Source organism: Hyposmocoma kahamanoa, unplaced genomic scaffold, assembly GCF_003589595.1.
Source record: "Hyposmocoma kahamanoa isolate Upper Pololo Valley unplaced genomic scaffold, ASM358959v1 86, whole genome shotgun sequence".
NCBI lineage: Eukaryota > Metazoa > Arthropoda > Insecta > Lepidoptera > Cosmopterigidae > Hyposmocoma > Hyposmocoma kahamanoa.
In genome coordinates, this window is record NW_020654289.1 from 6,945,400 (window position 1) to 6,959,264 (window position 13,865).

The following is a 13,865-nucleotide window of genomic DNA, read 5'->3' on the forward strand; positions in this document are numbered from 1 at the left end:
GGACTTACCATGAACAAATTGAGGCCATTCTAAAGATGGGCTAAGTCAAAAGTACCCTTAACCGACGAGCGTCTATGAAAGCACTGATGCGTGTTGTTGAGGCGAAAGATGTATGTTAGGACTGTAGCAAGTGGAAGACTATTTATCTCAGCCTATCCCGATGGGAAAAATGCGTGAAGTATATTTATATATGTACGTATGAAAATTAGTAGTAACGTGGCTGTAGCGCTTCTACAAGCGTTGAATTTGAAGTAGTTCTAAGTTCAATGACCTAATAATTTTATCGTCAAAAAGTCAGAACATTATAAAAGAGATTTTTACGACAAAATCTTTAAATTTTTCAAAGACCATTATATATATGTTTATCTACATTTTTAATAGATTTAGGGCTGTGATTTACTATTTTAGATTAAGTACTTACAAAATTCATGAATAATTTCTAAATATTCCAGTCACATTATTTTCGAAAATTTATTATATTCAAACTGTTCAAAATACATAGGAAATATGAGTTATAAATTTTCTTGTTGCAGAACGGCAAATGTGTGAATACGGAAGGCGATTATTACTGCTTGTGTAATCCGCACTTTATTCCTAGTCCCGACAAGAAATTTTGTATCGGTGAGTACGTAATTTTAAAAAATAACGTTCTCTTTACGTTTAGGACTCAATGAATACTAAGCCAAGAGTTGTTAGCGTTCATACACGACAGCGGACGCTCCGGAGTAGAACCCGTCTTCCATAATCGCGGCAGTTTAGAAATGAAAACATTACTCAGTGGAATAATCAGTGCCTCAACCATGAGACTACAGTGACAGTTATCGATAGCGACCGTGTAAAATGTTTGTATACAAAATGTTGTTTCTTCTTGTGACCGCTAGGGGCGCTGTATCATTTTCCAACCAAAATTGTGATGTAATTTACGCGGTCATTAACGACAACTGTCACAATAAACTCGTGGTAGAGGCACTGTTTATTGCGTGTACGTAACTTCCATACACTGGACGCTGAAATATATTTAAATAGACAGTTCTAACAGTTACCTCGTTTGGTTTTTTTACAAATTGTTTGTTTTACAAGAATTTATTTCATAATTTGCGGTCTACCGAATCCAGACGGCCGCGTGGGCGTGTGCTACAAATACTTGAGCGAGACAGGCGAGTGCGGCGACCGACTGTCGACATCTCTTTCCAACCGCGACTGCTGCTGTGGGTACAACATGGGCCGCGCCTGGGGCGAACTCTGCGCCCCTTGTCCGCCAAGAGGCACACGTAAGTATTACAACTGCCTGACTTGTGCACTGTCATTTATTTCCGGTCGGTTTTCTATTGATTATCGGTGAGTGTACTCATGAGCTCCACCAGCTCGTTCCCCCCTTTTACCATCTTACATCCACACATAAAGCGGAGGTTCATCCTTACTTGGTTGACTATCCTTTCAGGCATACTAAGCGTTTTTCGTCATCCTTTATAATACTTATAGCCAAGGAATGGAATGTATGTCGCTGTCTGTGTAATAAGCTTGGAAACACATTTTCGAGCATATTATTTTTATCACAGTACAGAAAATACAGTAGAAGTGGTTAGTTAGCCTCACATGTGTGCCAACTATAGGTCTCTTAAGACCTATGTGACCTCAGTCCGCCATTTTCGCTTTGTACGGTAAGGTTGTGTCAATTTTTTCGCGTAAATTCTATAAAATCCTAGAAAAATGTTTTATTGTGCAGTTTTGGAGTGCAGAAATGATAGCCGCACCCATTGACTTACAATTATATGGACGTCGGGTCCGCGCTAAAATGTGTCCGCACTTGTAAGGCGCTAAAATCGTATACAGAGCGCCAAACTCCGCTTTATTCTTCATTTGTTCTACTGACAGCGCGATACTGCGATGACATTACAATTTAAATTTCGAATAGGTTGACTTGGGACATTTTTTTCGTGGTTTTTGTATTAGACCCGTCGTCCATTTATTTGTAAGTCAATGGCCGCACCAAAAATATTACCTGATTTTAAATTTTCTGTTTATTGAAATCATTTTTTTTTACAAGAAACGAAAGTAAAGCTTATACCCCTGCAATATGGCCGTTTCTTTTGTGGAGAACTAAATAACAAGGACATTTATTGAAATTTCAATTTAATATCAAAACTTGCAATAATAGGTATTCATTATTATTCATTATTTCTTTTTAAAAATTTAAAAAGAAATATCAAATTCTGGACTGGAAACTGCGACTAATTATTATCAAGACTTCGTAGTGTTTCAAATTAACAATGTGTGAGTTTTGGCGACATCGGTTTTTATAGTAATCGGGGCTTATGGCACTTTCATTTTTCTCCCGTGATTTTTGTAATAGTAAGTGACGGGCCGAACAAATCATGCGCTTTGATGATATGCGACACGCCTATCCATAACAGTTGCAGTGCCGCTCAGAGTTTTAAATCCCAAAGATATGAGGGCATTACCAATGCGGCGTCACCCTGAGACATAAGTTTACAAGTCCCATGTGCCTGTAATTTCACCAGCACCCTTACCCTTCAAAACCGGAACGCAGTAATGCTCACATTACTGCTTGGCGGCAGAAACAGGTAAAGTAGCAGTACTTCCCTTGATGAACTTTTTGACAAGGAGGTCTACTGCTACTAAGCTACTACATACTACCCGAGTGTCTTTAAGGTGCAGTCGGATAGGCATTGTTTGGGCGAGCTTGGCCCATTGTAGACTCCATGTTTGTTCCAGGCCTAGATAGCGGTCAATGATTTTACTTTAATATAAAAATAATCAGTTTGGACCCTGAACTGACTATTATGACAATTTATGCATTGAAAAAATATAGTATTCAAACAGGTAATTGAAATTTAAACAAAAGGCGCGCACTCACATAGTACTTTATTTTGTGGAATAACGCAAGAAATAGGAAGAATTAAAGCTACTTGTAAGTAAAGAACTCTAGTCTGTATGAAAACGAGTATCTATTATATACTTGCTCTTTATTTTGGTTGATGACCGATTCTATAAAGGGACAATATTATCTTTGACGCACACAAATCTTTTTAAAACAGCGGAATACGCCCACCTGTGCGGCAAAATACCAGCAACGAAAGAATGTGATGGAAACGGATGCGTTGAGACAGGCAATGGCGGGACCACTGAGCCCGGGTTTATTACCAAGATCAACGAGTGCGCTCTACGGCAAGATATTTGTGGACTTGGGAAGTGTGTTGACAAGGATGTTGGGTTAGTATACTCACTGCTCGTTTAGTTTTTTCACTGTATTTATTTTTTTAACTGCCTCCGTGCCTATCACGCCGGACCCAGGTTCGATTCCCGGACCGGGAGAAATATTTGTATGGCCTACATTTATTTATCTCGTGAGTTTAGGTGTAATTTGTGGTTGTCTAAGTGTGTATCCATGACACCCGCGATACAGGGATTCCCTAGTGCTGGGCTATGTTGAGTGTGTGCGTTATTTATTTTGAAATAAGGCAGGGTTGGTCACTTCTGCCGCATGCCGAGCGAGTTGTGGGCCAGGACAACGACAGAGTAGATGCCCCACAACTCAAAAAGGAAACGCGGTATACCCCGTCCCTGATGGCGGGATGACTTGGACAAATTTTTAAAGGACTGTCCCGACGTTGCCCAAGACTGAGAGCAATGGGAAAAGGGGGGGAGGCCTTTGCCCAGCAGTGAGACAAAACCGGGCTTAAACAAAGTTCTTTAACGCTTATAGTTTGATTGAAGAGTTACAAGTTTAACTACGAAACCATTCGTGTAGTTTTTAGAGTTTATCTATTCCCTTATGGTAGAGCTGTAGTCGCTGATACAGCCATTCCTTAAATCAAACTAGAAACATTTACAGTGTCGTCATCTCTGTCTGTCCATCACTACTTTTGTATGTCATATCTGTTTTACTCGTTCTTTTTTACGCTCCAATTTTTTATTTATGAAAAAGAAGCGACACGATTGAAAACGTTAAAAAAGAAATATGAATACATATTGAATATCATGATATTCATATTTTTTTCATGAAAATGTTCCACTAGTTTATTATAAGTCCCACTGCTGGGTACGGGTCTTTTATGAGGCGAGGGCTTATGCTATATGCCAGGACTTACGCGGGTTTAGGGCTTCACTCGTCCTACGAGAGTCGTGAAAAAGTCAGAGACCCGGAGAAAGACCCGGAGAAGACAGTAACCCGGATTCGAACCCACGACTTCCACGGTCTTTTAGTTCGGCGTACAGTTGTTTATTATCATTTAATTCAGTTTCAAGCCGTTGGTCTTCCAAATGAATAAGTAACTATTATTGATAGAAAGATCGAACGAACAAAGAAAACGCTTTCGATCCGATTGGACGTGAACCAGTGCCTTTTGCCTCACCTTGGCACCTATTATCATGTGAGCATCAGATCCAGCCAGCGGATCTTACGAATTTATCTATGTACTTGCCACAGACTTTTCAGTTGAGTATAAAGAAATATGAATATTTGTGAATAGCTACACGTGCAATTGCTACCCGGGTGCGCAACCGGCGGAGGATGAAGGCAACCCCACGTGTTTAGACCAGGACGAGTGCGCGCTTGGCTTCTGCCGCGGAGGCGAGTGCATCAACACGATGGGATCTTTCGAATGCCGGTACTATTTTAAGTAATCGAATAATGCAAGGCGCTTGTAATTTTTTTCAATGGAGCCCTTAAAAAGTTAACATCATTATTAAATTTTCATTACACTTGTACTTAAATAGTACGTTCTATGCAGGCTAACTTGACTATAATGCCCGAAATAAAAACTTCTTGCCTTTTTTCTTCTCTTTACACGACCTTAAAACCAATCAAAAAAGGCCCGTGGGTTTTATTTAGGGCATTATAGTCATGCAATCATACTATTTACTCGCAATTGTGATGAAAAACATTGTGTCTCGGGCGTTGTGGGAATTACGAAGTTCGACTCTGAAAGCCCTCAGTCTTCGACTTCGGGCTTCCAATAGAGTCTCATTCTTAATTCCTTATTTACCGCCCTCAATGTGCTATTTAATGCGTTTGTTATTCTTACAAATTTGTAACCTATTTTTAGTGCGTAACAATCGATTATTGCAACGTAATGGTATTTTGGCAGGCCACGTTTAAATATTGTTTATTGTTAGAGCCTCGTAGCATTTCACTTTTTCCGCCAACGTTAACCACATTTACTCCACTGATTCTATCCTAAAGGAGCCTTATATTTATAATTGATCAACCTAATATTGAAGACTGACTCGAATAGTAATATAATTTTAGACGTACTTCTTGATAGAGACACATTATCGGAAAATGCTGCCCAGGTAGAAGAAGTGGAAAGAAAGAAAACTCTACGGCCACCGTATCTGCTTATTACCAAACTGCGTCTAAAGCAATATTACTTGCAGGTGCCCAACGGGTTTCGAGCCAGTAGAGAATGGGCAGCGTTGCAGCGATAAGAACGAGTGCGAGCTCACCTACGGCAAAATGTGCACCAACGGACGCTGCCAGCGGCGGCGTGACGGCGACGGGTAGAACTTTGTTTTTTTAGAGTTGGAGACTACTTACTGAGTTCCATAGGAAATGAAACTATTTATTTTAGTTATTATAATATTTATTAAAAATATTTATTTAAATTGTATAATTAAAATATAAAGGTAAGATATAGGAAAAAGAACGTATATCAAAATAATTTATCAAACAGATCTCTATCTGTTTCGTTTATGAAGTCGTAGGCTTAAAATTTTCAATATAAATTAAAAAATAAAATTAATTTGTCACAAGCATTTCAAATAGATCTTCGTGTAGTTACATATAAAAAGGTATTACTTCGCTGGCTCAGCGACCCGAAGTGGATCTTGGCCTCTGACACCAAAGTACGCCGTTTCTGTCGGTCTTGTGCCAATTCCGACCATTCGAACATATTCAGTTCCTTTATGGCTTTGTCGACTTCATCCATATCTTGGACGGCCCACTAGACGACCCACTAGATGACCCGTAGGTTGCCCCAAATAAGCTCATTTGGCAGCTCTACCTTTTGGCAGCTAGCAGCCAGCGAAGTCTAGCAGATTTTAGTTCCCCGATTTGTTCTGCTCAGACACTAGTTCTTCTAACTCTCTATTGAATGTGGCCTTCTAGTTTCCAAATTCTCATTAGATTGATCTCAGAATCTTTCAAAATATCTTCCGTTCTGCCAATAATAATTTATGTTCTTCCTTTAGCGTTAGTGTCCATGTTTCACACCCATAGTTTAAGATTGGCCTAATTACTGTTTTGTAGACACGACCAGTTGTAGTCCTGTTTAGTAACTTGGACACCAACACTTTGTGAAGGGCTTTTGTACATCGTAGCGCGTTTATAAGGTGAATACTGCCTTTAGTTGGTGTCGGTAATAGTGCATCCCAAGTATTTAAATTTGTTGACGCCCTTATAAGGCGTACCGTTCACTTGGAGGCTTTTTCTCTCCACATTGATATCTTTATACCGCCATTATGCAGGTATTCCGTGTTCTCTCGACTGATTCTGAGACCAACCAGTTCTCCTATTCTCTCCATCTCCTCAACAAGTTTCACCACATCCGATTCGCGTTGCCCAAGTAGTGTCCGTTTAACTCTATTCCACCATTAATCAATAGGACTTTCCGGATGATGTATTTGAGAACCAAACTATACAGCGTGGGCGATAACGCGTCTCTTTGCTTCATAGCGGTAACCACTTCGTACTCCTGTGTGAGCCCTCCTCCCACGTTAACTTTAATTTTGCTAACCCTGTGGCGAAAGGTAATATAAATATATATTTAATTTTTATACGTAAATATAGGTACAACTGCGAGTGCAATCCGGGCTACGAGAAAACAGAGAACGGACAATCGTGCCGCGACGTTGACGAGTGCCGCGCCAACCCGCGTGTATGCCGCCGCGGCCGCTGCCGAAACACCCCCGGCTCGTACGAGTGCCAGTGCGATCTGGGGTACATCAACTCCGCGGGAGGTTATTGTGTCGATGTCGATGAGTGTGAAGGACGGTCGGTTTGTCAGGTGAGTCAGTAAAGTTTGCCACCCTTAGAGGTGGAATATTTTCTTCAAATTTAAATGGAACCAATACTGAGGTACCCTGAGCTTTCAAACAAAAAAAAAAGAATCATCAAAATCAGTTCACAAAGCGTTATCGAGTAAAATACATACAAAAAAATAAAAAAACAAACTCCTCCTTTTTTTAAGTCGGTTAAAAACCGGCGATAGGCTATGGAGTGAAATCCCCTGCCTGCGGAATTGTTCCCTGAACGCTATACCTTTGGATTTTTCTATATGAAACTGAATATGCTGAACATGCTCCATTGTCGACCTCATCGTTACTTTCCACCAGGTAAGATGGAGGCTAAATGCGCGCTTATTTAAAAAAAAATCCAACGATTATTTGAAATATCTTAATAAAAGTGGATTAAAGTAAACTTTTTTTCGAAACTGAACAATGAATAAATAATTCGTTACAGGGCGGTCGATGCGTGAACAGCGAAGGCTCGTTCCAATGCGTGTGTGAGTCAGGTTATCGGCCGACGGCGGATCGCGGCGCCTGCGTCGATGTCGACGAGTGCTCTGAGGCACGCGTGTGTCGCAACGGCCGCTGCCATAACACACCCGGCTCTTTCCGATGCGAGTGTAGCGATGGTTTCTCACTCAGCTCCGATGGAAGGACTTGTGTCGGTTGGTACAAAGATATACAGTGCGTTTTTTTAACTGGAACACAATGGGGAAATCCGAAATCATAGAAAATACAGGAAATTTGTCTTAGGAACCATTAAGTCTTTTAGGAAATGAAACTATTTTTCCGGATTTAAATCGCGTATATTTGTTTTTTCAAACAAATCGCCGTTTCGGGCCCTTTACAGATCCCATGGTTACGGTTAAGTCTTTTTTTTTGTGAAAACAATTTTGGCATAGTAAATTTATACTGAAGTATGAGTTGTCCATAAAAATCAGTTTTATTGATTTATTTTTTTTTAGTGCTGGTCGACTCAGTTTCATATAAGGATCATTTCATTGTATTGGATGAAAAAATCGGGACAGTGGCATTTATTAAAATTTGTTTCGTTCAATACCAATGAAATGATCCTTCCATGAAACTGAGTCGATCAGTACAAAAAAAAGTAAATTTTAGTCATTTTTACGGAAGAGTCGCGCTTGACTGAAATATTTATTATGCCAAAATTGTTTAACAAACAAAACTTAATGGTTCTTAAGACAGTTTCCCTGTATCTCTTACAGTTTCAGATTTTGCCGTACTGTCTCCGTTAAAAAAACACACTGTATAAATTGTGAAGAAAATGAACGATATAAAACGCCAATGTGTTATAAAAACGGGTAATAAGAAAAGATTTTGATGGATTGGTGGATATAGATTGGAAATGCGTGATCTAAAGTGGGTACATGTCTTAAAGTTTTGGTCCCGTGTTACCAGTACGTAACCAAGTTGCATTACCAGCGCTGGGAGAGGGAAAATTATTCCTGCTGGAAGACCAGGTAATGTAGCAGGAATGTTCCCCTTACAAAAACAATATGGCGGACCGGTAATGTACGAGTAAAACAAAATACTGGTGCCTAGAGAAAGTATTTCGTTCCGTTTTAACATAGTTTTTTTATAAGTCATAATTTGTTGTATTGCTTTCAGATGAGATGCAAGATTTGTGTTACGAGAAATATGAAGACGGCCGATGCTTAGGGCCCGGTGACGCTCCAATGACACGGTCAGAGTGTTGTTGTTCTGCTGCCAAAGGTAATCGTCAAGAAAGAAATCAATTTTGAATAGAGTTTTGCCTATAATTACATGGAATAATATAATATGCTTCTATGATCACAAGGAAAGCACTACAAAAATTGTTATTTGTTAGTTTCCAAGCCAACAGTTTTTTTTATCTACACTTGTTTTTGTAGACGTAGATAAGTAGTTTTTGTCCCAATTCCAATAATTTTGTGTGAACTAACGCAAATCAATGGATTTATACTAACCCTTGTAATAGTAAGAAATTTAAATTTTTTTGTGAAAGAATACTAATAAAAGTGCCTCCGTGGCCGAGCGGTTACTATGATGATCTGCCACGCAGAGTTCCCTTGTTCAATTCCCGGGTTGGGGGAAATATTTGTATGGCTTACATTTATTTTTCTCGTCAGCTCGGGTGTAAGTTGTAGTTATCTATGTGTGTGTATGGCACGCGCGATACAGGGTTCCTTTAGTGCGGGGCTATGACTGTGCGTTATTATACGTTAATTTTTCAAAGATTCACTGCAAGTTTGTCGATTACAGGAATTCAACTGGGCTGGGGTATGTCCTGCAAAGCCTGTCCCGCTCACGACTCTAAGGAATTTAAAATTCTCTGCCCTAATGGACGGGGCAAGGACAACAACGGCGCGGACATAAATGAGTGCAAGCAAACGCCAGGCATATGTACACATGGAACATGCGAGAACTTGAATCCGGGCTTCAGATGTCTTTGTGACCTTGGTTTTCATATAGACGAGAACGGTAATTGTCAGGATATTGACGAGTGCGAAATGCATCAGTCGGTGAGTATTTCTGAATAAAATTTGGAAAATAGGACTTAGTTTGGCGAACAAATTATCACTTAGTCATATTATTTCATTCATAGTGAGACTTATAACTGCGTTTTTCTTCTTATGTCAGGATCTATAACTGTTGTTCAGTTGTTTCGTCATGAATTCATTTATAAATCTCACTGCTGGGCCCACGGGCTGGGGTCTCCTCTCAGGCGATGGTTTAGGCCATGGTCTGCCTTGGTCGGTTGGGGACTATACATGTCTTAAAAGGGTTGTGAACTTTCGACGTTTCATCACGACTTCTTCTTCACCGAAAAGCTCATCGTAAATTTCAAATTAAATTTCGCACATAAATTCCAAAAAACTCAGAGGATTCGAACCCCTCTGTTTTAGAGGAGGTAGGTTGACCATTAGGCTACCACGGCTTTTTAGTTCGGTGTTCAGTTGTTTATCTTCCAAATGAATAAATAATATCGAGTTCTTAGGTTTTCGCGATTGTTACACATAGGAAATAAAACTATTTTTCCGGATTTAAATCGCGTATATTTGTTTTTTCAAACAAACCGACGTTTCGGGCCCTTTACAGGTCCCATGTCCCAGTCAACCGTGACCATGAGACCTGTAAAGGGCCCGAAACGTCGGTTTGTTAAAAACAAATATACGCTATTTAAATCCGGAAAAATAGTTTCATTTCCTATGAATAAATAATAATTAACGGCGATTGATACAAAGGTTGAATAAACGCAGAAAAAATCTTTAAATCTGATTGGACTCGAACCAGCGTCTGTTGCCTAACCGTGACCAGGTAACAGACGTTGGTTCGTGTCTAGTGAGATCGGAAGATTTTTTGTTTGTGTTTGATCGATATTTATATCAATAATAATAGCAAACTAGTGGAGTATTTTCACAAAACCTATATGACTACCATTGTGGCAAAATATGATATTCAATAAAATAAATATTGCAACATAAATAACTGTTAAACGTATAATGTAGCGATTATAGCCAACTACATATAATATGTTGAAGACATGAAAGTACTTTGAACGTTATCAAATGTGTGGCTGTTGTCGGCAGTACTGCCACGGCGGGCAGTGCCGCAACACAATGGGCAGCTTCTCGTGCGTCTGCCCGCCGGGCACTGTGCATGATCCCGCCGCGCAGCTGTGCCGCGACGTCGACGAATGCGCCGGTGAGATCATATACGAAGAGTATGACCGCGGAGACATCCCCCCCCTCCTCCCCGTCCACACAGGTTACTTAGCAATTGGTGCCACGACTGCCATTCGATAATACCATAGCATCGGCATTTTAACACTGACTACTAGACATAACATTTTGTGACCGATCATTCGCCTATTGATTACATAGATACACAATATGGGGGATGAATACATTATCTGGAATGTTCCACACATTGTCCATCCAAAAGTTTTGTAATTGTTGCCTTAAGCTGTGCAGAAATACAGTAGGTAAGTACCTACTATTTAAATCTTTAATTCATACCATAAACTGTCGCGCAATTTCATAAGCTGAATAATTATTACTTAAGTTTTACAATATTCACAGTTACTACAATATAACATGAATGAGTCACGCATATCAGTTTCATTGCACTGCTTAATTTTTACTTATACATTATTAATTTATTTAATTAATCTACTAAATCAATTTTTACCGGAGATTGGATCACACACAATTAAAGTATACACGATAAAAAATCTATCTAAGTTTAAAAATAAGTTTATTTTGTCGATACTGAATTAATTACTTTTTATACATTTTTACCTTAAATTAGTTTAATTACACCCATTTTTGTTTTTCCTCTTATTAAGATTAGTCAAAAGGGTGAATCAATACCAAATGATAATTAAAGCTAGCGAAACTAGAAAACATTGTGTTTAATTATTATTTATTACAATTTTTTGAGCAACCTAGGTTTAATAAGGGCCACAAAAAGGGTTTTGAAAAATACTGAATATTGAAGAGAAATTGTGGGAGAAACAAAATATACAAGTTTTTGGAAATTTATTTATTAAAGTATTAAGAATAAACAAAAACTACGACGTTTTAGGTTTTTAATGTAAACATAACTACTGTTGTTTTTAGAGCTGGACAACCCGTGCGATAATGGGCGCTGCATCAACACGCACGGAAGCTATGAATGCGAATGCGAACACGGTTTCGTTCTAGACTCCACCGCTACTCATTGTATCGGTAAGTAGATAAAAGATCTATCTTAAGGTTTAAGTTTAAGGCTTAAGAAACCCAAAGTAGACATTTTGACGTATTTTGACCACACAGACAGTCGATTTTTCGACATACAAAAATACGAATTCAACTTGTTTATTTAATTAATAATGGAAACAGAAACTACCAGTAGTGGATTAAGTACGGGGCCCGAAACATGATTGACTAAACTTCGATTGGTAAAAAAATCACGAAGTTCAGCAAAATTTCATTTTTTTACTACAGAAAAATCAGTTTTAGTCTATTGTTATCAGGGATATTTCATTGGAATTTCCTCTACCGTGTTCCGTAATAAATACGTCACAAGACTATGAGCTTGTTTTACATATAAAGGAATTACGAACGAAACTATTAGAATTCCGAAGTCGAATACTGGGGGCTTTCGGAATCGAGATCGTAATTCCCGCATCCCCCGTGAAATATACAATGTTTTTCATTACACTTTCACGTAAATAATATGATTGCATGCAGGCTAACTTGACTATAATGCCCCAAATAAAACCTTTGGGCCTTTTTTCTTCTTATTATACCCATGATCGGTAACGAAGAAAAAGCTCGAGGGTTTTATTTGGGGCATTATAGTCACGTTGGCCTGCATACAATCATGCTAGTTACGTGCAAGTGTGATGAAATAATATTTTATTTATAAAAGGCAAATGTTTAAATGTTATGTATTGAGTTTCTCCGCGTCTACCTCACACGCCCCAAAGCCTACGGAAATTCGGTATCATTACGCAATTTATTTGAAGTGAAAAATGACACTGTTGGATTGAAATACTTTATTTATTAATTTATGTAGTACAGTACTTATAACTAAACATGTAAGTCATAGTCACAAAAAAGGTCACAAAAAAAAAAGGTTGAGTCGATCACCGGCCAAAGATAGGAAGCGGAATTTGGACCACAGAGCTTTGGGCGGTGACCGCCTCCAAATAGTAACCAGCGGATGTTAGAAATTTTGTTTCAGTGTTGCTGAACACGTCAATATCATTTGTTTTGCTTAACGATTCAATTGTGGCCAATGCTTCGAAGAATGGTGTCCGTATTAGTGTCACTGTGCGGATCAAATGAAAATTGAATAGCGGGTATTTGCGCTGACGAAGGACGTAGAGTGAGATTGGCGGGATAAAAAAAGGAATTTGAGCCAATAGACGAGGGTTAATTATACATCCTCGTATTAGGTTGAAAATATATTTTAGTAGCGCCAGTTTTCTCCTGATCTCAAGCGATCTGTACGACAGCATGCCCAAAATAAAGGGTGTAGGGTACATATAAGGATAGTACCCATAGAGTTTACTATACAAATACCTCAAAAATGATTTCTGGATTCGTTCTAACATTGCTATATAGAGTTTATTGCGGGATTCCACATTGCGCATGTAGCTTCCAATTTACTTCGAACAAAGGCGTTATATAAATTACAAATTGCCTGTCGATGGTCAAAAAACTTAGACTGCCGTTTGATGAAGCCAAGACTCTTCCAAGCACTATTACTATATATATACTTAATAAATATTTGTATGGCCTACATTTATTTCTCTCGTGAGTTTGGGTGTAATTTGTGGTTGTCTACGTGTGTGTCCATGGCACCCGCGACACAGGGTTTCCCTAGTGCGGGGCTATGTTGAGTGTGTACGTTATATACTGTGATATTTGTCTCATCATAACACTAGCGTAAATGTGCCTTAGACAACCGTCGCGGATCGTGCTGGCGACGCGTGGTGGATGGTACGTGCGAGTCGGCGGCGCCGCACGCTCTGCTCAGGCAGGAGTGCTGTTGCGGCTTGGGGCTAGCCTGGGGTTCGCCTTGCATGCCTTGCGACCAGAGCGACTGCCCCTGTGTCAGAGGATACGCTAAGGTACATAACATACCAGCTGTGCTACAGTACATTATTGCAGATGCCGGAAGTAAGGGATTGCTGGACGAGCATGATTTACAAAATAATGCAATCCCCGTAGCCGCTGAGGCGTAGTAACTTCTGATAGTATGGTTCATGTGGTTCTCCAATGCATGAAAATTTCATAAGTTTTCATGATCTTACTTTGCTCATAGCCGCCAAACAGATTTCATGT

The 13,865-nt window shown here is 39.3% G+C and overlaps 1 protein-coding gene across 3 annotated transcripts in view; it reads left to right on the plus strand.

The window, feature by feature from the left end:
- The window catches only part of LOC113234686 (fibrillin-2-like), an 87,129-nt gene that overhangs the window by 29,568 nt on the left and 43,696 nt on the right, over positions 1 to 13,865 (plus strand). For 2 of the 3 annotated variants that reach the window (XM_026470123.1, XM_026470122.1), the window contains exons 9-20: positions 534 to 621; positions 1,116 to 1,271; positions 3,060 to 3,234; positions 4,494 to 4,631; positions 5,401 to 5,523; positions 6,812 to 7,028; positions 7,484 to 7,694; positions 8,659 to 8,763; positions 9,292 to 9,551; positions 10,620 to 10,734; positions 11,652 to 11,759; positions 13,482 to 13,651. In XM_026470123.1, the coding sequence (XP_026325908.1) occupies positions 534 to 621; positions 1,116 to 1,271; positions 3,060 to 3,234; positions 4,494 to 4,631; positions 5,401 to 5,523; positions 6,812 to 7,028; positions 7,484 to 7,694; positions 8,659 to 8,763; positions 9,292 to 9,551; positions 10,620 to 10,734; positions 11,652 to 11,759; positions 13,482 to 13,651 (1,866 nt within the window). Of the gene's footprint in view, positions 1 to 533; positions 622 to 1,115; positions 1,272 to 3,059; positions 3,235 to 4,493; positions 4,632 to 5,400; positions 5,524 to 6,811; positions 7,029 to 7,483; positions 7,695 to 8,658; positions 8,764 to 9,291; positions 9,552 to 10,619; positions 10,798 to 11,651; positions 11,760 to 13,481; positions 13,652 to 13,865 lie in introns of all 3 variants that reach the window. The other variant, XM_026470121.1, reaches the window with a different exon arrangement.